Source organism: Ambystoma mexicanum, chromosome 13 (genome assembly GCF_040938575.1).
Source record: "Ambystoma mexicanum isolate Mex_15411 chromosome 13, UKY_AmexF1_1, whole genome shotgun sequence".
In the NCBI taxonomy this organism is placed as follows: domain Eukaryota; kingdom Metazoa; phylum Chordata; class Amphibia; order Caudata; family Ambystomatidae; genus Ambystoma; species Ambystoma mexicanum.
Window position 1 is genome coordinate 661,404,649 of NC_090938.1, and position 19,948 is coordinate 661,424,596.

At 56.0% G+C, this 19,948-nt stretch overlaps 1 protein-coding gene across 1 annotated transcript in view; it reads right to left on the bottom strand.

The window, feature by feature from the left end:
- LOC138520491 (G-protein coupled receptor 39-like) overlaps positions 1-19,462 on the bottom strand; it is a 63,620-nt gene extending 44,158 nt beyond the window's left edge. Inside the window, exon 1 of the mRNA XM_069632853.1 lies at positions 17,948-19,462. Within this exon, the coding sequence (XP_069488954.1) occupies positions 17,948-18,861 (914 nt within the window). The 5' untranslated portion in view covers positions 18,862-19,462. The remainder of the gene's footprint in view (positions 1-17,947) is intronic.
- Between the last annotated feature and the right edge of the window lie 486 nt (positions 19,463-19,948).

Below are 19,948 nucleotides of genomic sequence, written 5' to 3' on the forward strand. Positions count from 1 at the left end.
CCTCCCTCCATGTGAATGGTGCAATTGCACCTGGCTGGAGGCGGGGGGAGGGGGCGATCCGGTCGCCATGTCCACACGTTTGCCGGCTCCCGGCTCCCGCCCACTCGGAAGCATCATCCTGCATGGCCTCGTGCAGCGTTACCATTCATGTGCACATGTGTGGTAAAGTTGCCACCCTACAGAGAGAAGGCCTGCATTTGGAAAGTGCCCCGTGAAGCAGCTGTGACTGGAGGATGAGGGCCTCCATGGAAGGGCTCCGTGCGGCCGACCAGGGCTCACACACCCGCGGTGAAGACGCCATGTGATGAGACGGGCCTGGAGGTTGGCGACAGCAGGCAGAGAATTTGGTCTCTCACAGCTTCATGACCTGGGTCGGGACTCGGGGCTCGCCTTTTAGTTGTTGCCCCTGAGCTTCTATCGGGGGCTGCAACCGAGAAACCTGGGGTTATAGCCCCCTCAACCCCCCCCCCAGCGATGCCTCTGCCCCTGAACATGCAGACGGGCCTCCTCTGCTCACACCACCTTGCAGGTTCTCACCGCTCTGGCTTGCCTGTCCCCATTCACCTGTCGGTACTTACTGCCCCCTGCCGGTCTTGCTTGCTCCTCTCCCTGCCTGCTTTACACGCTCCCAAGTCCTGCTTTGCCTGCGCTCACTCGCTGCCCTGCTTCACAGGCCCTCGCTGACTGCTCTTGCTTCCTGGCAGGACCTTCCCCCCCTTCTCAATGCCAAATAGTGGCACTGTGCCCTTCAGCCTCACAAATACTCCATGAGTTGAACCACAGCATGACCCCAGAAACTGCCCAGACCCCCGAACGCATTCCTTCCCCAAGTACTACTGCAGGCCGCAGCTGCATTTTTAGGCAGTAGTTAACTTCTGATTCCCTAACAATCATGCCCTCCCGGTATGACACAGACCCCCCACAGTTCATGCCTTGTTTCCTGACATTAAACTCACTGTGAGGTTACATCCAAAAACCAACGAGTTGCCGAAGTCCATTACACTTCCCTTATGCTTGAAAAGGCTGGCTGCCCCCCTCTTTGTCGTCAAAAATGTAGACCAAGATACATTTCCTGTCGGCCCGTGCAGCCTGTCCTCTTTACTATGGGCCCCTGCAGCCTGTCCTCTTTACAATGGGACCCTGCAGCCTGTCCCTTTTACTCTGGGCCCCTGCAGCCTGTCCTCTTTACTATGGGCCCCTGCAGCCTGTCCTCTTTACAATGGGACCCTGCAGCCTGTCCCTTTTACTCTGGGCCCCTGCAGCCTGTCCTCTTTACTATGGGCCCCTGCAGCCGGTCTTCTTTACTATGGGCCCCTGCAGCCTGTCCTCTTTACTGTGGGCCCCTGCAGCCTGTCCTCTTTACTATGGGCCCCTGCAGCATGCCCTCTTTACTATGGGCCCCTGCAGCCTGTCCTCTTTACTATGGCCCCTTGCAGCCTGTCCTCTTTACTGTGGGGCCCTGCAGCCTGTCCTCTTTACTATGGGACCCTGCAGCCTGCCCTCTTTACTGTGGGCCCCTGCAACCTGTCCTCTTTACTGTGGGACCCTGCAGCCTGTCCTCTTTATTATGGGACCCTGCAGCCTGTCCTCTTTACTATGGGCCACTGCAGCCTGTCCTCTTTACTACGGGACCCTGCAGCCTGTCCTCTATACCATGGGACCCTGCAGCCTGTCCTCTTTACTACGGGACCCTGAAGCCTGTCCTCTTTACAATGGGCCCCTGCAGCCTGTCCTCTTTACTACGGGACCCTGCAGCCTGTCCTCTTTACAATGGGCCCCTGCAGCCTGTCCTCTTTACTATGGGCCGCTGCAGCCTGTCCTCTTTACTACGGGACCCTGCAGCCTGTCCTCTTTACTATGGGGCCCTGCAGTCTGTCCTCTTTACTATGGGACCCTGCAGCCTGTCCTCTTTGCTATGGGGCAATGCAGCCTGTCCTCTTTACTGTGGGACCCTGCAGCCTGTCCTCTTTACTGTGGGACCCTGCAGCCTGTCCTCTTTACCATGGGACCCTGCAGCATGTCCTCTTTGCTATGGGGCAATGCAGCCTGTCCTCTTTACTGTGGGACCCTGCAGCCTGTCCTCTTTACTGTGGGGCCCTGCGGCCTGTCCTCTTTACTGTGGGCCTGTGCAGCATGTCCTCTTTACTTGGGCCCCTGCAGCCTGTCCTCTTTACTATGGCACCTTGCAGCCTGTCCTCTTTACTATGGGGCCCTGCAGCCTGTCCTCTTTACCATGGGGCCCTGCAGCCTGTCCTCTTTACTTTGGGACCTTGCAGCCTGTCCTCTTTACTATGGGGCCCTGCAGCCTGTCCTCTTTACAATGGGCCCCTGCAGCCTGTCCTCTTTACTATGGGCCCCTTCAGCCTATCCTCTTTACAATGGGACTCTGCAACCTGTCCTCTTTACTACGGGTCCCTGCAGCCTGTCCTCTTTACTATGGGGCCCTGCAGTCTGTCCTCTTTACTTTGGGACCTTGCAGCCTGTCCTCTTTACTACGGGGCCCTGCAGCCTGTCCTCTTTACTATGGGCCGCTGCAGCCTGTCCTCTTTACTACGGGACCCTGCAGCCTGTCCTCTTTACCATGGGACCCTGCAGCATGTCCTCTTTGCTATGGGGCAATGCAGCCTGTCCTCTTTACTGTGGGACCCTGCAGCCTGTCCTCTTTACTGTGGGGCCCTGCGGCCTGTCCTCTTTACTATGGGCCTGTGCAGCATGTCCTCTTTACTTGGGCACCTTGCAGCCTGTCCTCTTTACTATGGGGCCCTGCAGCCTGTCCTCTTTACCATGGGGCCCTGCAGCCTGTCCTCTTTACTATGGGCCCCTTCAGCCTATCCTCTTTACAATGGGACTCTGCAGCCTGTCCTCTTTACTATGGTCTAGCTATTCCCCACATCTGTCCTCCTCTTTGCCCTACTGTCCCTGCTTGTCCTGCAAACTCTGTGCCCATTGCCTTCTCTTTCCCATGCAGTCTATCTAAGCAAGCCACAAATTTGCCAAAACCATTGCTACGAGAGAAAGAGAGAGAGAGAGATACATGGTTGGCATAGCAACTATTAATGCCACGGAATGAAATGGGCATCTCACTAAAATCTTTTTCCAAACTCTTCAACCGTATTGCCCAACGAGGAGCTCCCTAACACGATCGGCTCCAATCAGCAGCTTTTGTAAGAAGCAAGTAAGCCAGGATTTCCATTTCGCAGCCGGGTAGTGGTCGGTTTATTTTGGGCTAGTTAACGTACAATTGGGCTTTGTTGGGCTACTTTCGACGGCAGATCTGTTTCGAATTCCTGAGGCTGCCTCTCTACCTGTTTGATGCAGAGCAGATTAGATCACCGAGTGCCCATGTTCACCTGGGACTGCATCTCCCTTTCGTGACCCTCGCGCAAGGTTTGTAAGCATCCCAGGGGTCACGAGAGAAAGTTACAGTTTGGGTCTGTGACTGACAGAAGGGCCAGCTGTCTATGGCTGTCCCTTCTGTCAGTCACAGCTGCCTGTCCTGGCGAGATCATGGCGGGCACATCTCCCGTGGCAGCTGCGGCCATGGCAGGGTAATGCTTCCCACCACTGAAGGCACCTGGTCCTGGCTGGTCCTGGCCCACTTAAAACACTGGGGCTCTCCATAACCAAGGTAGGAATGTGGCTGGGGCTTGAGCCTTCTCAAAAGCAGTACACATTTAGCATCCATCCTACAATAGACGAGCAAGGAGCAGGTGCTGCATACATTGAACACAGGCTTTGCTAAGCTAGAGAATTGTGAATGGGCGTGAGCCCTGTAAGGTCACACTGTGTATTGCCGACAGGTGTTCCATGATTTGCGCAGTTTCAATGAAATACGCGGGGTTACGCTCATAGACTTCAGGCTGTGGCTGATGCAAAAACGAGTGAACTCTCCAATAGAGTTCTGCGCCCAATACATGTTGCCATGGAAAGTGGTGCAGCGGTGTAGACGGTGCTGTTTCCTGTGTGTGCTTTGTTTCTTCCGGCGTGCTGCATTTGGCACTGCTTTTTTTTTCAGTGCTCTTGTTTGAGAAGCACCCTTTTTGCATGGTGTTGTGTATGTCTGCGCTAAACGCCCATCACACTTGCGACGCGTGTCCCAGTGGAGTAGCTTTTCAGTGAGTTTGGGTTAGAGGTTGGTGAAAGTGTAGCCCATGCTATGCCAGTGCAGCTTGTTCGTCGTGCCAAGGCAGCTGACTAATATCTAGAAAGTGCCTCGTGGCGTCACTGGCCGGTGTCCCATCAGCCCATCCCTCCGCGCGCAGCTTCCTCACTTCCCGCGCATGCGCATTCTACCGTCCTCCCGCCCATGTGTGCCATCCATTCTGTGCGTAGGGATGTTTCAGTGCTGCTGGCTTTCCATCCGCTTCCAAGTTTTACATTCTGGGAAATGTGCTGAGTGAGTGATGCTTCGGAGGGTGGTGGAACGCCCCGCTCTGAGACCAACCCCACTCTGGACTCTGTTGGCGTTGATGTCTAGGGTTGATGCTCTGATTACTTACCGGTAATCTTCCTTACTCCTAGTCCTACTCTTCCTCGTCACAGTACTTACTTCATGCGGCCCCTGCCTCTGATACAGGACCTTCTTCTATTTCTTTAAATTCCTACAACTCTTCCCCCACATCCACGTCACTCAGTTTCATATTACCAAGCCAGAGCATGGGACCTTCCCCGCAGGGAGGGTGAGGAGGGTCGTCAGTACTGTGACGAGGAAGAGTAGGACTATGAGTAATGAAGATTACCAGTAAGTAATCGGAGCATTACCTCCACGTCCACTCTTCCTCGTCCCAGTACTTACTTCATGAGGTATACCAAAGCAGCAACGGAGAAAAGGTCCCAATGAGAAACAGAGCTAAAAACAGTGCAGCAAACACACTCACAATAACTCTTAATTCACATCCCCACAGATAAAACTCCAACCACGAAGGAACCAACCCCCCGAGTGGGAGAAACTCAACCCATAGCGGTTGATGGAAATCCCTAGACCAGCCAAGGCGGCAGCCATACAAATCTTTTGCAGAGAAAAACCCTCCTTGCATCGGCCCAGGATGCCGTCAAACCCCTGGTGGACCGCCCCTGATCGTGCGCAGGCACAGGCAGGCCAAAAGCCATATAGGCACTGGGATCACAACCCGGAACAATCGGAAAATGGAAACCACAGATGCGTTTTGCCCAGCCCCAGCCGGACCACAAGCAATCAGAAGACTATCAGATTGGTGGGAAAAAGCAAACCTAGCCAAATACTCCAACACGTCCTGCCGGACATAATGTTAAACCAAGCCACCTCCTCATGCATTCTCGGATCATGAAAGAAGTCAGGGAGAACCAGATCCTGAGAGGTGTGAAAACCGAGATACAACTTAAGGGAGGAACTTCGGCCCACACCTCAGCAGCACCGAGTCTGGCAGCACCCTCAGGAAAGGAGGGTGACATAAGAGAGCCCCAATCTCCCCAAGCCTACGGGCAGAAGCGAAGGCAATAAGAAAAGCAGATTTCAGTGTGAGATGTTTGATATCAATCTCGGAAAAGGGCTCAAAAGGAGGCCCTTGTAGGAACTGTAATACAAGAGGGATATCCCAAGGGGGAAGCCCTTTATCAGAACACCTTCAGAGTGGAGGGTCTAAGAGCATCCATTATGTACTCAACTACAGGATCTGAGAACCCCTGAGATATCAACCTAGACTGAGCAATAGCCACACTGCCCATTGCATCCAGTGGAATTCCAACCGCAGATCCCCTTGAAGGGGACACGGCCACCTCGGAATCAGCCAAGGTTCCTAGGACCGAAGCTCCAACAGAGAGGGGAGCCAACTCCGGCGGGACCAGAACTGAGCTAACAACAACACAGTCACCCTGGACACTCTGATGCGCCAAACCACCCGGGGCAGAAGGGGATTAGGCGGAAAGGCATAAAGGAAAACCCCAAGGCCACTGTACAGAGAGGGCGTCCATTCCCCAATCCCCCCGGCCTGAAACCGAGAGCAGAAGAGGCGAACTTCTGCTGAGGCCGGGGATGCAAACAGGTGTAGAACCGGGGACCCTAATCTGACACAGGTCACTGCAAAGACCTGGGCCAACAGGACCAGTTCCGCCGAGGAGTGAAAACCGGCATCTGAGAAGATCCGCTTGAACATTGTCCACCCTTCTGATACGTGAGGCCACCAGAGACACCAGATGAGATTTCTCCCAGGTGCCTATCAGCGCTGCCAGAGCATTCAAGGAACAGCCGGAACCCCTTTTGCAGTTGACATATGCCAAGGCCGTCGTATTGTCCGATCGGATCAAAACCGCCGACCGTCCAGCAACTCCTTGTAGTACACCAGAGCTTGGACAATGGCACAACTCTTGCCAATTGGATGATCGCCGGCTCTCCCCAGATCTCACAACCCTTGAGCTGAGAGGACCCCCAATGTAGACCCTTTCTGCTGGCGTCGGTAGTAAGAGAGGCCACAGGAGGATGGACCATGCACACCTCAGCCTGTAGACCTGAAACCCCCCGCCACCACTGTAGGGATACTCGCAGCGCTGGGGACACCGAAAACACAACTACGAAAGCCGAGACGTCGGAAACCAGTGGGAGAGAGTATAAGACACCAGGGGACATAACCGAAGACGGGCTCAAGGAACTGAAAAAACGCAAGACGCCACGTGCCCCGTAACTTCAGCAACAGGCGAGCCGAGACACACTGCCTTCTGAGAACCCAGCCCAGACCAGCCAGCAAGGCCCCCCCTGCACAACATCCAGAGTACACTCTCCCCAGACGTCTGGACAAGCAGTGCAGGGTCTTGAGACCCATAAGCAGTTGACAGATCCTAGAAGGCATAGGGACCAGGAACACCCGCAAGTAGAAAACTTAACCCTGAACAGGGAGAGGAACGGGCAAGACGGTAACCCACAACAATCCTTCCTAGAGAACGGATCCCATGGCCAACTACTTGGACCGTTAGTTGGGTACCAAAGTCCTAACCATGCAAACCTGGATAGGAGGAGACAGGAACTGCAACCGATACCCCCCTCCGGAAGGAGCCCATTACCCAGGAAGCCGAACCCACCGGTCCCATACACCTCAGAGAAGATAGAGACGAGGAGCCAGGGAAAACCGCCAGTCACTGCACTTGCACCAGAGGAAAATCACAGGACGTTGAAGCATGCCTGCGCAACAATATAACAGCATGCTTGTCAGCCCACAAAAAGATCCGACTTAGCAAAAGGAAGATACAGGACAGCCCAGAAGTCCAGCAGACCAGGGCCCCCCCAGCCGACAGAGGAGCCACCAGGCTGGCGTCAAAAGGGCAGAGTACTGTCACAAAGCAGGGCAAAGCAATCCATCCCGGATAGCAGACATCAAAGGCAACCCCCCACCTGGGGTATTCCTACACTGGAAAAACCCACTGAAGTGACATCCCCTCCACCGGCACCAGGGGCTCTGAGAACCCCTCTAAGCGCAGACATGTGCCACCATGTGCCATATCACTTCCCACAAGTCTGAGAGGAGGCGTGAAAGCAACACGTCAGCACCGGAGGACCTAGGCCCTAAAAGAAGAGACACTGGGAACCCTCTGAATGGCCATTACTTCCATGATGCATTTTCTATAATTCCATGCCGGACAAGGGAAAAGAAAATCATCTCCTTTGACCTTCCCTCGTGCAGTTCAGAGGAAGAGGACAGGACAAGGAGTCTGCGTCCATAGCTAGCACAGACCCAAACACACCACTAACTCGCCACATTACTGAGAGGTGGCTTGAGCCCTGTATCCAGTAGCTGGTAGCCCCAAGCTCTAAATCGTTCCAATGCGTCGGTCTAGGAAGGATGAAATGCCGAGTCAGCACCGCAGAGACTCGAACCCAAAGTGTAGACTATGCCAGGCTGGTACCCTTCAGGCCGCTTGCAGACGCGTCCAAATCTGCGCCGTTTTCACAGGCTGCACGCAAAGAATGCAGCCAACATCCGGTGCATCCTGGGCTGCGTGTGTCTGAGGAGCGGGTAGTATGTGACATGCCTGTGACAGAGCAGAGCCCCAGCACTTTCAAAGACTCTCTGCCACTGTCACCCCACGACAAGAAGCAGAGAGGCCTCACAACAAAAAGGGAAGGCTAGGCCATACTGCCAAGTGCTTGCCATTATTTCCAATAAAGATGTGTACACAGAGCACGAGGAAACAGCATGTTGAAGGAGTCAAGATGGCCATACCAGCACGAGAGGGGAAAAATATCAAGCACAGTCCTCCCCTATCCTTACCTTCCCCCAGAGAATGCAGCTAACATCCGGTGCATCCTGTGCTGTGTGTGTCTGAGGAGCGGGTGGTATGTGACATGCCTGCGACAGAACAGAGCCCCCGCACTTTCAAAGACTCTCTGCCACTGTCACCCCACGACAAGAAGCAGAGAGGCCACACAACAAAAGGGAAGGCTAGCCCATACTGCCAAGTGCTTGCCATCATTTCCAACAAAGATGTGTACACAAAGCACGAGGAAACGGCATGTTGAAGGAGTCAAGATGGCCATACCAGCAGGAGAGGGGAAAAATATCAAGCACAGTCCTCCCCTCTCCTTACCTTCCCCCAGAGAATGCAGCTAACATCCGGTGCATCCTGTGCTGTGTGTGTCTGAGGAGCGGGTGGTATGTGACATGCCTGCGACAGAACAGAGCCCCCGCACTTTCAAAGACTCTCTGCCACTGTCACCCCACGACAAGAAGCAGAGAGGCCACACAACAAAAGGGAAGGCTAGCCCATACTGCCAAGTGCTTGCCATCATTTCCCGTAAAGATGTGTACACAGAGCACGAGGAAAAGGCCTGTCGAATCAAGATGGCCAAAACAGGAGGAGAGGGGAAAAACATCAAGCCCAGTCCTCCCCTCTCCTTACCTTCCCCCGGGCCATGCAGGACCCGGGACACAATGCTCACCCTGCGGTCCGGAGCCCAGCAAAGAACCGAGCAAGGCAATCCCGCTCAATTGTGACCCCAAGCCCCGCAGGTGGCCCAGGAGCAGCGCCGCACCCGAGGGGGCCGAGGGCCCCGCCACACAGCCCCCCGCCCAGGGGGCCAGCAATCAGTGCTCCCCAGTGCCCTGCACCGGGAAGAAAAAGTCCAACCTGCCGGAGGCAGGAAAAATTAAACTGAGTGACGTGGATGTGGGGGAGGAGTTATAGGAATTTAAAGAAATAGAAGAAGGTCCTGTGTCGGAGGCAGGGGCCTCATGAAGTAAGTACTGGGACGAGGAAGAGTGGATGTGGAGGTAATGGGAGGTGCGCTCGAAGTCACCCCCAGAGCCAAAGGCTGCGGGGCCCTGACCTAGGCGTGAGCAAGTCACTGTTCCGAGTCTAGAGCCCTGCCCTGCACTTCCTCTACTGTGTACGTATTCACCGGGTGTACTTTCCAGTTACCTGTTGCTGCCGTACAGAAGCCACCAGCTAGAAAGTGTCCAATGCCATTTATTCCAAATGCTCCTGTTACAGGCGCCTCTTCAATACCCAAGAAGTGTCTGCCTCTGCTTACAAGGAATGCTTGACCTTTGCAAACATTAATGTATCAAATTGATAGAGGCAGCGTACTTTCTCTGCGCTGGTTATCTCTCTCTGGGCTGTCACTCCCTCCGCGCTGTCACTCTCTCTTTCTGCGCTGTCACCCTGTCTCTGCGCTCTCACCCTCTCTCTAGGCTGTCACTCTCTACACTGTCACTCTCTCTGCGATGTCACTCTCTCTGCACTGTCACTCTCTCTTTCTGCGCTGTCACCCTCTCTCTGCGATGTCTCTCTCTCTCTAGGCTGTCACTCTCTGCGCTGTCACTCTCCCTCTTCGATGTCACTCTATGCACTCTCTCTTTTCACCTTTCTTCCTTATGCCCTTCATTTCCCTCTCACACTGGCTCCCTTCAAGAGATCTCCCCTTGCACCCGCATTCCATCTTCTCCATCTCTTGCCTTTGCTCACAGCCCTTTTTCTCTCACCTTTCCTCTCACACCGTCCCTTTTCCTCTTACACTGCCACTCTCACTCTTTCATGTTTCCCCCTTCTCATCATTGATGGCACCCTCTCTAGAATTTTGCGCGGCCACTTTCTCGCTTTCTCTGTCTCTCTGCGCTTTCTCACTCTCTCTGCGCTTTCTCTCTATCTCTGCGCTTTCTCTCCATGCTGCATCTCTCTGCACTGCCTCTCTCTCTGTGCTGCTTTTCTCTATCTGTGCTGCCTCTCTCTGCCGCATCTCTCTCTCTGTGCTGCCACTCTCTCTGCGCTGCCTTTTCCTCTCTCTCTGCACTGTCTCTCTCTCTGCACTGCCTCTCTCTGCGCTGCCCCTCTCTCTCTATGTGCTGCTTTTCTCTCTGTGCTGCCTCGCTCTGCTGCCTCTCTCTCTCTGTGCTGCCTCTCTCTCTCTACGCTGCCCCTCTCTCTCTATCTGCACTGCCCCTCTCTCTATCTGCACTGCCCCTCTCTATCTGCGCTGCCCCTCCCTCTCTGCGCTGCCTCTCTCTCTCTCTCTCTGCGCTGCATTTGCATCTGCACTGCCCCTCTCTCTGCGCTGCCTCTCTCGCTGCACTGCCTCTCTCTCGCTGCACTGCCTTTCTCTCTTTGCTGCCTCTCTCTCACTGTGCTGTCTGCACTGTCTCTCTCTCTGCACTGCCTCTGCCTTTGCACTGCCTCTCTCTCTGCACTGTCTCTCTGTGCTGCCTCTCTCTGCACTGTCTTTCTCTTTGCATTGTCACTCTCTCAGCACTGCCTCTCTCTCTGCACTGCCTCTCTCTCTGCGCTGCCTCTGCCCCTGCACGGCCTCTCTCTCGCTGCACTGCCTCTCTCTCTGCGCTGCCTCTCTCGCTGCGCTGCCTCTCTCTCGCTGCACTGCCTCTCTCTCACTGTGCTGTCTGCACTGTCTTTCTCTCTGCGCTGCCTCTGCCTCTACACTGCCTCTCTCTCTGCACTGCCTCTCTCTCGTTGCACTGCCTCTCTCTGTGCTGCCTCTCTCTGCACTGTCTTTCTCTTTGCATTGTCACTCTCTCTGCACTGCCTCTCTCTCGCTGCACTGCCTCTCTCTCTGCGCTGCCTCTGCCCCTGCACTGCCTCTCTCTCGCTGCACTGCCTCTCTCTCTGTGCTGCCTCTCTCTGCACTGTCTTTTTCTTTGCATTGTCACTCTCTCTGCACTGCCTCTCTCTCTGCGTTGCCTCTGCCCCTGCACGGCCTCTCTCTCGGTGCACTGCCTCTCTCTCTGTGCTGCCTCTCTCTGCACTGTCTTTCTCTTTGCATTGTCACTCTCTCTGCACTGCCTCTCTCTCTGCACTGCCTCTCTCTCTGCACTGCCTCTCTCTGTGCTGCCTCTCTCTGCACTGTCTTTCTCTTTGCATTGTCACTCTCTCTGCACTGCCTCTCTCTCTGCGCTGCCTCTGCCCCTGCACTGCCTCTCTCTCGCTGCACTGCCTCTCTCTCTGTGCTGCCTCTCTCTGCACTGTCTTTTTCTTTGCATTGTCACTCTCTCTGCACTGCCTCTCTCTCTGCGCTGCCTCTGCCTCTGCACGGCCTCTCTCGGTGCACTGCCTCTCTCTCTGTGCTGCCTCTCTCTGCACTGCCTCTGCCCCTGCACTGCCTCTCGCTCTGTGCTGCCTCTCTCTGCACTGTCTTTCTCTTTGCGTTGTCACTCTCTCTGCACTGTCTCCCTCTCTGCACTGCCTCTCTCTCTGCACTGCCTCTCTCGCTGCGCTGCCTCTCTCGCTGCGCTGCCTCTCTCTTACTGCACTGCCTCTCTCTCACTCTGCTGTCTGCACTGTCTTTCTCTCTGCGCTGCCTCTGCCTCTGCACTGCCTCTCTCTCTGCACTGCCTCTCTCTCACTGCACTGCCTCTCTCTCTGTGCTGCCTCTCTCTGCACTGTCTTTCTCTTTGCATTGCCACTCTCTCTGCACTGCCTCTCTCTCTGCACTGCCTCTCTCTCTGCACTGCCTCTCGCTCTGTGCTGCCTCTCTCTGCACTGTCTTTCTCTTTGCGTTGTCACTCTCTCTGCACTGTCTCCCTCTCTGCACTGCCTCTCTCTCTGCACTGCCTCTCTCGCTGCGCTGCCTCTCTCGCTGCACTGCCTCTCTCGCTGCGCTGCCTCTCTCTTACTGCACTGCCTCTCTCTCACTGTGCTGTCTGCACTGTCTTTCTCTCTGCGCTGCCTCTGCCTCTGCACTGCCTCTCTCTCTGCACTGCCTCTCTCTCACTGCATTGCCTCTCTCTCTGTGCTGCCTCTCTCTGCACTGTCTTTCTCTTTGCATTGTCACTCTCTCTGCACTGCCTCTCTCTCTGCACTGCCTCTCTCTCTGCACTGCCTCTGCCCCTGCACTGCCTCTCTCTCTGTGCTGCCTCTCTCTGCACTGTCTTTCTCTTTGCGTTGTCACTCTCTCTGCACTGTCTCCCTCTCTGCACTGCCTCTCTCTCTGCACTGCCTCTCTCTCTGTGCTGCCTCTCTCGCTGCGCTGCCTCTCTCACTGCACTGCCTCTCTCTCACTGTGCTGTCTGCACTGTCTCTCTCTCTGCGCTGCCTCTGCCTTTGCACTGCCTCTCTCTCGCTGCACTGTCTCTCTGTGCTGCCTCTCTCTGCACTGTCTTTTTCTTTGCGTTGTCACTCTCTCTGCACTGCCTCTCTCTCTGCGCTGCCTCTGCCCCTGCGCTGCCTCTCTCGCTGCGCTGCCTCTCTCTCGCTGCACTGCCTCTCTCTCACTGTGCTGTCTGCACTGTCTTTCTCTCTGCGCTGCCTCTGCACTGCCTCTCTCTCTGCACTGCCTCTCTCTCTGCACTGCCTCTCTCTGTGCTGCCTCTCTCTGCACTGTCTTTCTCTTTGCATTGTCACTCTCTCTGCACTGCCTCTCTCTCTGCACTGCCTCTCTCTCTGCACTGCCTCTGCCCCTGCACTGCCTCTCGCTCTGTGCTGCCTCTGTCTGCGCTGTCTTTCTCTTTGCGTTGTCACTCTCTCTGCATTGTCTCCCTCTCTGCACTGCCTCTCTCTCTGCACTGCCTCTCTCTCTGCGCTGCCTCTCTCGCTGCGCTGCCTCTCTCGCTGCGCTGCCTCTCTCACTGCACTGCCTCTCTCTCACTGTGCTGTCTGCACTGTCTCTCTCTCTGCGCTGCCTCTGCCTTTGCACTGCCTCTCTCTCGCTGCACTGTCTCTCTGTGCTGCCTCTCTCTGCACTGTCTTTTTCTTTGCGTTGTCACTCTCTCTGCACTGCCTCTCTCTCTGCGCTGCCTCTGCCCCTGCACAGCCTCTCTCTCTCTGCGCTGCCTCTCTCGCTGCGCTGCCTCTCTCTCGCTGCACTGCCTCTCTCTCACTGTGCTGTCTGCACTGTCTTTCTCTCTGCGCTGCCTCTGCACTGCCTCTCTCTCTGCACTGCCTCTCTCTCTGCACTGCCTCTCTCTGTGCTGCCTCTCTCTGCACTGTCTTTCTCTTTGCATTGTCACTCTCTCTGCACTGCCTCTCTCTCTGCACTGCCTCTCTCTCTGCGCTGCCTCTGCCCCTGCACTGCCTCTCTCTCGCTGCACTGCCTCTCTCTCTGTGCTGCCTCTCTCTGCACTGTCTTTTTCTTTGCATTGTCACTCTCTCTGCACTGCCTCTCTCTCTGCACTGCCTCTCTCTCTGCGCTGCCTCTGCCCCTGCACGGCCTCTCTCTCGCTGCACTGCCTCTCTCTCTGTGCTGCCTCTCTCTGCACTGTCTTTCTCTTTGCATTGTCACTCTCTCTGCACTGCCTCTCTCTCTGCACTGCCTCTCTCTCTGCACTGCCTCTGCCCCTGCACTGCCTCTCTCTCTGTGCTGCCTCTCTCTGCGCTGTCTTTCTCTTTGCGTTGTCACTCTCTCTGCACTGTCTCCCTCTCTGCACTGCCTCTCTCTCTGCACTGCCTCTCTCGCTGCGCTGCCTCTCTCGCTGCGCTGCCTCTCTCGCTGCGCTGCCTCTCTCTCACTGCACTGCCTCTCTCTCACTGTGCTGTCTGCACTGTCTTTCTCTCTGCGCTGCCTCTGCCTCTGCACTGCCTCTCTCTCTGCACTGCCTCTCTCTCGCTGCACTGCCTCTCTGTGCTGCCTCTCTCTCACTGTGCTGTCTGCACTGTCTCTCTCTCTGCGCTGCCTCTGCCTTTGCACTGCCTCTCTCTCGCTGCACTGTCTCTCTGTGCTGCCTCTCTCTGCACTGTCTTTTTCTTTGCGTTGTCACTCTCTCTGCACTGCCTCTCTCTCTGCGCTGCCTCTGCCCCTGCGCTGCCTCTCTCGCTGCGCTGCCTCTCTCTCGCTGCACTGCCTCTCTCTCACTGTGCTGTCTGCACTGTCTTTCTCTCTGCGCTGCCTCTGCACTGCCTCTCTCTCTGCACTGCCTCTCTCTGTGCGGCCTCTCTCTGCACTGTCTTTCTCTTTGCATTGTCACTCTCTCTGCACTGCCTCTCTCTCTGCACTGCCTCTCTCTCTGCGCTGCCTCTGCCCCTGCACGGCCTCTCTCTCGCTGCACTGCCTCTCTCTCTGTGCTGCCTCTCTCTGCACTGTCTTTCTCTTTGCATTGTCACTCTCTCTGCACTGCCTCTCTCTCTGCACTGCCTCTCTCTCTGCACTGCCTCTCTCTCTGCACTGCCTCTGCCCCTGCACTGCCTCTCTCTCTGCACTGCCTCTCTCTGTGCTGTCTTTCTCTTTGCGTTGTCACTCTCTCTGCACTGTCTCCCTCTCTGCACTGCCTCTCTCTCTGCACTGCCTCTCTCTCTGCGCTGCCTCTCTCTCGCTGCGCTGCCTCTCTCTCGCTGCACTGCCTCTCTCTCACTGTGCTGTCTGCACTGTCTTTCTCTTTGCGTTGTCACTATCTCTCTGCGCTGTTTCTCTCTCTTTTGACCTTTTCTCCTTACACCCTTGCTCTCCCGCTCACCCTGGCAACTTTGAACATATCTCCTCTCTCACCCTGATTCCTTCTCCAACTCTTACCTTTCTTGTTCATGTTTCCTTCTTCTACTCATTGATGGCACCCTCTCTCAATGGCTTCCTCCTGTGCACTTTTCCCCTTTTCCTTCTTGCATCCTCCCCTGAAATTCTGCACTCCCCTCCTTATACCCTGGTGCCTAAAAATGTAAATTGCAAAGAACAGCAGTAAACGCCAAAACGGTTGGCTTTGCTAATGCTTGTTTCATATGCACTGTTTCTCCTACCATCTCAATTTGCTCCTGCATGCTCCCGCTTTTGCCCTTGGATGTTCCCGCTTTTGCCCCTGCCTGCTCTCGCTTTTGCTCCTGAATGCTCTTGCTTTTGACCCAGCATTTTCTCAATGTTGCCTCTGCATGCTCTTGCTTTTGCACCTGCATCTTCTCGCTTTTGCCCCTGCATGCTCTCGCTTTTGCCCCTGCATACTCTTGCTTTTGCCCCTGCATCTTCTCACTTTTGCCCCTGCATCTTCTCACTTTTGCCCCTGCATTTTCTCCATTTTGCTCCTGAATGCTCTCGCTTTTGCCCCTGCATACTCTTGCTTTTTCCCCTGCATCTTATCACTTTTGCCCATGCCTGCTCTTGCTTTTGCCCCTGCATCTTCTCCCTTTTGCCCCTGCCTGCTCTCGTTTTTGCCCCTGCATGCTCTCGCTTTTGCCGTTGGATGCTCTCGCTTTTGCCACTGGATCATATCGCTTTTGCCCCTGCATACTCTCACTTTTGCCCTTGGATGCTCTCGCTTTTGCCCCTGGATGCTCTCGCTTTTGCCCCTGCATGCTCTTGCTTTTGCCCTTGGATGCTCTTGCTTTTGCCCTTGGACCGTCTCGCTTTTGCCCCTGCATGCTCTCGCTTTTGCCCCTGCATGCTCTTGCTCCTGCATGCTCCCACTTTTGCCCCTGCATGCTCTCGCTTTTGCCCTTGGATGCTCTCGCTTTTGCCCCTGCACGCTCTCGCTTTTGCCCTTGGATGCTCTCGCTTTTGCCCCTGCATGCTCTCGCTTTTGCTTCTGCGTGCTCCCGCTTTTTCCCCTGCACGCTCTCGCTTTTGCCCCTGCATGCTCTCCCTTTTGCCCCGCATGCTCTCGCTTTTGCCCCTGCATGCTCTCGCTTTTGCCCCTGCATAGTCTCGCTTTTGCCCTTGGATGCTCTCGCTTTTGCCCTGCATGCTCTCACTTTTGCCCTTGGATGCTTTCGCTTTTGTCCTGCATGCTCTCGCTTTCCCCTTGGATGCTCTCGCTTTTACAGCTGGATCGTCTCGCTTTTGCCCCTGCATGCTCTCGCTTTTGCTCCTGCATGCTCTCGCTTTTGTTCCTGCATGCTCTCGCTTTTGCCCATGGATCGTCTCGCTTTTTCCCCTGCATGCTCTCGCTTTTGCCCTTGCATGCTCTCGCCTTTGATCCTGCATGCTCTCGCTTTTGCCCCTGCATGCTCTCGCTTTTGCCCCTGCATGGTCTTGCTTTTGCCCCTGCATGCTTTCACTTTTGCCCCTGCATGCTCTCGCTTTTGCCCCTGCTTTTCTCTCGCTTTTGCCCCTGCATGCTCCGGCTTTGATCCTGCATACTCTCGCTTTTGCCCCTGCATGCTCTCGCCTTTGATCCTGCATGCTCTCGCTTTTGCCCCTGCATGCTCTCGCTTTTTCTCCTGCATGCTCTTGCTTTTGCCCCTGCATGCTCTCGCTTTTGCCCCTGCTTTTCTCTCGCTTTTGCCCCTGCATGCTCCGGCTTTGATCCCTCATGCTCTCGCTTTTGCCCCTGCATGCTCTCACTTTTGCCCCTGCATGCTCTCGCTTAAGCTCCTGCATGCTCTCGCTTTTGACCCTGCATGCTCTCGCTTTTGCCCTTGGATGCTCTAGCTTTTTCCCCTGCATGCTCTCGCTTTTGCTCCTGCATGCTCTCGCATTTGCCCTTGGATCCTCTCGTTTTTGCCCTTGCCTGCTCTCGCTTTTGTCCTGCATGCTCTCGCTTTTGCCCTTGGATGCTCCCGCTTTTGCAGCTGGATCGTCTCGCTTTTGCCCCTGCGTGCTCTCGCTTTTGCTCCTGCATGCTCTCGCTTTTGCCCCTGCATGCTCTCGCTTTTGCTCCTGCATGCTCTCGCTTTTGCCCCTGGATGCTCTCCCTTTTGCCCCTGGATCGTCTCGCTTTTGCCCCTGCATGCTCTCGCTTTTACCCCTGCTTTTCTCTCGCTTTTGCCCCTGCATGCTCTCGCTTTTGCCCCTGGATCGTCTCGCTTTTGCCCCTGCATGGTCCCGCTTTTGCCCCTGCATGCTCCGGCTTTTGCTCCGCTTTCCTTTCTTGCCCTACAGTCTCTCAGTTTAAGACTAGCAGGCAATATGCCTCCGGAGTGAGGCTGCACTCTATCTACCGTGCTTTAACTCGTCTGCCACATTCTTTCATTCTGCTCCGTGGTCCGTTTTTCCACGACAGTCTCGACTCTTTGTTCAGGCTCACTCTTTCCACAGCAGCCTCTTTTTCCTGGCAGTCTCTCCCCCTCCAACAGTCTAGATCTCCTCCCTTTTCACCCCGCACAGAGAAAGATCTGCTATCCAAGCTGTCACTCCCAGACATCCATCTCGAGTGAAGGAAGGGGGATTAAGGACTCCCTTTACTCATCCATCCCAATGTCCCCAAATCCACAGCAGTAGGGCCCGGCCAATTTGGAGATGTTCTGAAGCTTCTGGCTTTTTGAGTCATATCATTTTGTATTCCCCCCCCCCCCATAAATCCAGGACTACAAGTACCAGAATGCAAAGTGATGGGCGTGTGATGGGCAATGCTAGCTTGGTTAGCCCCACCTGAGGCTCAGCCTGTCTGATATCTTTGTGTGTGATGAAGGCCCCGATTGTATTCATGGCTGGGGGACAGACATGCAGCCTCTTGTTATTTAGGGTGGAAATCAAATAGGAAGACCAGTTTAAGGCTGGGGAGTGTAGAAACTACTAACCCCATGACACAGCTCTACAATCCCCTCCAGCCCCACAGGGCCACCCCTCAAACACAACAAAGCAAGGAATGCAGATAGAAAGAATGACACCCTTACACACCAATCAGAGGGCAAGCCTTCGTGGCCCTCCCCCTGTCCTTGTGTGGCTGGCCCGCTGGGGTAACATGGCAGGAGGCGCCGCGCATAGCTGGCGGCTAGGAAAGGCCACTCACCCAGCATGAGGATGTTCTGCCTGCGGATGCAGGTCTTGCCCGTACCCCGGCACTTGGCGAGCACCTGGACGGCGCCCGAGCGGCTCCGCACCGCGATGGCGCCCGCTTGGCTGCGCTGGAGGGCGCGCATCATGCTCCGGCAGGTCACCGCCACCGCCAGCAGCACCAGCACGTAGAGGGCGAAGGACAGCAAGATGGTCACCGCAAATAGGGCTTCCTGGGCCAGCAGGTTGGTGCAGATCCAGAACGGCGCCCGCGGCACCTGGCCCGCCTGGCGGAAGGGCAGGAAGGCGTCTTCCATGCCCATGGTGAAGAGGGTGGGCAGGGCGGAGAGCACGGCCGTCGCCCACACCAGCCCCACCAGCTTCCGGGTGCGCGAGCTGGGCATCAGCTTGACCCGCAGCGGGTGGCAGGTCACCAGGTAGCGCTCGCAGCTGAAGGCCAGGATGTTGAAGATGGTGGCGTAGCTCGAGATCTCCCAGAGCGCATAGAAGCCCTTGCAGCCCACTGTGCCGCTGGGCCAGGGGCCGGGCGCCCAGATGATGCTGTAGAGTTCGGTGGGGATGCCCACCAGCAGCACCAGCAGGTCCGAGCAGGCCAGGCTGCAGAGGTGGTGACTGACGGAGGCCTGGATGAGGCAGCGGGCCCGCATCTTCTGGATGACCCGGATCACCAGCGTGTTTCCCAGCACCCCGCACACGAAGAGCAGCCCGTAGACCAGCGTGATGGCGGCCTTGGCCTCCAGGCTGAGCCTCACCGTGGCCTGGAGATCCGAGCTCTGCACCACGCTCGCGTTGGCCATCCTAAGAGTGCAAGTCTTTATGGGCACCCTGGCAACGCCGCCACAAAACCGCAGGAGGTCATTGCGCCAAGGAAAATGGACATCACCGAGCAGATGTAAGGCGACTGGCGTAGGTGTTGGGGAAGGCCAAGAAGTCCACTGTCCATTGGAATAGTGTGAGGCCTCCGCCTTTTGAAGTCTCTGCCCGTTTCGGGTGCCCTGCCTTATTTCGTGGTGGGGCGCCCAGCTTCCAGTGTGCCACGCCGGTCCACACTTCTCCTCCTACCCTCCAAATGAAGGGGGCATCTAAGCTGGCTGCAAGCTGGCAGACCTGCTCCTTGAGGGCACCCACCTTCCAGGGTGCCACGCTGGTCCACACTTCTCCTCCTCCTACCCTCCAAATGAAGGGGGCATCTAAGCTGCCTGCAAACTGGCAGCCCTGGTCCTTGAGGACAGCCTTACACTGCGGGCTCTTCTCAGGATGGAATGACACTGGAGTACTCTGCTTGGAGTGTTGTTGCTTGGCACTCCTAGTGCCCCCACCTCTTTCTACCCAATCTCTCCTCCCACTCTCCCGTCCGGGGCAGGAAGTGGGGAGCTCTGCCCGGCAGCGTATAGTGCCTCGGAGTATATTCTTTACGTGGAAGGAGATGGAGGCGGGAACAGCCCCCCCCCCCCACCCCCACCCACATGGAGGGTTTGCGCGAGCTGGGAAGGAGAAGTGCCCACTCCTCGTTTCCACTGCAGCCTGTAGTCTTGCCATTACTCTTGGAGCTCTGCCCTGCAGTGCCAGGCCCCCGCCCGTCTACCCTCTCTAGTAGGGGGGCTGGCAGTGGCACACAGGAGGCGATGGGGTGAAGCACAGGGGCCCCAGCCCTCACAGACCCCGGCCAGGAGGGAGAGGAAGGGGGGCAGCTGCCACTCTAGGGCTTTACCCTGGAGTTTAGGAGCTCCCCTCCCACGCCCCCACCCCGCTCTGAGTTCAGGCAGCTGGAGAGAGACCAAATAAACACAAAGATAAGAGCGAGGGAGGGGGAGAGACATGCAGGGCGGGGGGGGGGAGGCGGGGGATGTGGGGGGGGGGGGAGCTGGTGGACCATGGGATGGG